The sequence below is a fragment of the Lontra canadensis genome, unplaced genomic scaffold, assembly GCF_010015895.1.
Source record: "Lontra canadensis isolate GAN:19392208 unplaced genomic scaffold, GSC_riverotter_1.0 scaffold7, whole genome shotgun sequence".
Lineage (NCBI taxonomy): Eukaryota > Metazoa > Chordata > Mammalia > Carnivora > Mustelidae > Lontra > Lontra canadensis.
In genome coordinates, this window is record NW_022631001.1 from 29,188,509 (window position 1) to 29,191,352 (window position 2,844).

Below are 2,844 nucleotides of genomic sequence, written 5' to 3' on the forward strand. Positions count from 1 at the left end.
TTGACAGAGGGAGACAGTGAGAGAGGGACCACAAGCGGCCGGGGTGGGGATGGGGGGTCGGGGGGGGTCATCCGAGAGGGAGAAGCAGGCTTCCCACCAAGCAGGGAGCCTGATGTGGGGCTCAATCCCAGGACTCTGGGATCATGGCCTGAGCTGAAGGCAGATGCTTAATGACTGAGTCACCCAGGCGCCCTTCATTCTCAGGTATTTTTAATTTGAAATTTAGCATTTTGTTAAAAATATTGGTATATTTTCTTAATTAAAAATTCATAGTTACATATTTTTTCATTTACTTAGTTCATTATGTTATAAGGAGTATAGGGCACCATTATCTGGACTAGGTGAATAAATCTGCATTGCCTTTCTGTACATAATATAATTTTAATTCATAATAATTTTCAATGTTCTTTATGTAGTATCCTTAATATATGAAATACTTACAAAGAAATAAATAATTAGTAGAGTACATTTCGAAAAAACATACAATATGATCTGCCTTCATTTTAAATTAAAATATTAAAATGCTATATCAAAAAAGTGTCTTATATAGAGTGATTTGATTTTAGCAGAACTTCTGAACAAAATCTTGATCCCAAACTCATTGGTTTGTCAGTTTTTGTCTTTTGTTTTTTGTTTTCAATTCTTCTGCGACTATCTGGACTGTTTAAACCATGTCCAAAGGGGGAAAAGTAAGAGCTGATTTAAAAATACTGATATTTACAAACCATATTATCTATTTTATAGTTGCATGGATTTAGACAGGCAACTAGCATTTTGGATATCACTTTACTGCATATAAAACTGAAATACTAACTGACCTTAAATATTATAATGACAATATTTGTGATTACTTAAGAAATACTCAAATCTATGACCTTATCTGTCATCTGAGAAGACTTCATGCATGAAAGTTTCTACTCTGACACTTGCATTTGGTCTACAAAGAAAACAATCCATTAGCAAAGTCAAATTTAAAGATCTGGCTATGGGTGAGCCTGGTGGTGGGTATTATGGAGGGCACGTATTGCATGGAGCACTGGGTGTGGTGCATAAACAATGAATTCTGGAACACTGAAAAGAAATTTAAAAAATAAATAAAAATTTAAAAAAAATACCAGGCTATGATATCAAATGGTTTTCTTTTTTGTCGAGCTTCCATGACCTAATATGAAAGATAATAAGCAAGATCCAGATCACTATAATGTTCTATTCCTCAATGATGAGAGGGCAGAAATCTTGTTATTTTAAGATTTTTTATTTATTTGAGAGAGAGAAAAAAAAAAAAAAAAACAAGCAGGGAAATGTCAGAAGGAGAGGAAGAAGAGGCTCTGAGCTGAGCAAGTAGTCTGATGCAGGACTTGATCCCAGGATCTTGAGATCATGACCTGAGCTGAAGGCAGATGCTTAATGGACTAAACCAACCCAGCAGCCCTGAGTAGCAACCTTATGTCCCACCTTATATAGTGTTTGTGAGATTAAATGACTTATAACAAGAAACGCACTACCCCAGTTCCAGTTTCATATTAGTATCTCATTAATGTTAGTAGTGGAATGAGAATAATGAACATGAATCCCCCTTCGGTATCATGAACCTAGGTAACTCCTTTTCAAATACTATCTGAGAGTTAATAGAGTAGAATAATAACTTTGAATATATATATTTTTTCTCTTAGTGAAAATGTTCCAGGATCCCAGAGATTCCAACATCTCTAAGTTCCAAGTCTCTGAGTTCATTCTGATGGGGTTCCCAGGCATTCACACTTGGCAGCACTGGCTCTCCCTGCCCCTGGCTCTCCTCTATTTCTCAGCTCTCACTGCCAACATCCTTATTCTGACCACCATCAAACAAGAGGCCACACTGCACCAGCCTATGTACTATTTCCTGGGGATCCTGGCTGTGGTAGACATGGGACTGGCCACCACCATCATGCCCAAGATTTTGGCCATCTTATGGTTCAGTGCTAAGGCCATCAGTCTCCCAGAGTGCTTTGCTCAGATGTATGTCATACACTGTTTTGTGGGCATGGAATCAGGTATCTTTGTCTGCATGGCTATAGACAGATATGTAGCCATTTGTAGACCACTACGCTATCCAGCAGTAGTTACTGAATCTTTTGTGGTCAAAGCAACTATGCTCATGGCACTCAGAAACAGCCTGGCTATCATCCCAGTGCCGGTGTTGGCTGCTCAGAGGCACTACTGTTCACAGAACCAAATTGAGCACTGCCTGTGCTCTAACCTTGGAGTCACTAGCTTATCCTGTGATGACAGGACCATCAATAGCATCTGCCAGCTATTTCTGGCCTGGGCACTGATGGGAAGTGATCTGGGTTTGATTTTCTTATCATATGCTTTGATACTTCACTCGGTGCTGAAGCTGAACTCAGCAGAAGCTGCATCCAAAGCCCTAAGTACTTGCACTTCTCACCTAATCCTAATCTTGTTCTTTTATACTGTCATCATAGTCATTTCCATCACCCATAGAGCAACAATGACAGTTCCCCTCATCCCAGTTTTACTTAATGTATTACACAATGTCATTCCTCCTGCCCTCAACCCCATGGTATATGCACTCAAGAACAAGGAGCTCAAGCAGGGCTTATATAAGGTTCTGAAGCTGAACATCAAGGGCAACTAACATAGTGATGAAGTTCACTTCTAATTTGCATATTTATTCATTGATTGTATTCTCTAACACTGCATATGTCAGAAGAACTAAGGAACATATACACTGACAATTTTTCACTTAGTATAAATGAATCTGGTGAAAATGAAACTTCAAAATAAAAAGTGGTGAAACTGTATTTGAAATCTTGGATTCAAGAATGATCTCCAGCTGAACAA

The 2,844-nt window shown here is 38.5% G+C and overlaps 1 protein-coding gene across 1 annotated transcript; it reads left to right on the forward strand.

The window, feature by feature from the left end:
• The first annotated feature begins 1,675 nt into the window (after window positions 1-1,675).
• LOC116865388 (putative olfactory receptor 56B2) lies at window positions 1,676-2,638 on the forward strand. Its single transcript, XM_032853659.1, has one exon. It carries the CDS (start codon window positions 1,679-1,681, stop codon window positions 2,636-2,638), a length of 960 nt encoding a protein of 319 aa, XP_032709550.1. The 5' UTR covers window positions 1,676-1,678.
• Window positions 2,639-2,844: the final 206 nt, after the last annotated feature.

What these genes read in the sequence shown, in the direction of transcription:
- LOC116865388 (XM_032853659.1), top strand. Translation starts at nt 1,679, where the DNA reads ATGTTCCAGGATCCCAGAGATTCCAACATCTCTAAGTTCCAAGTCTCT.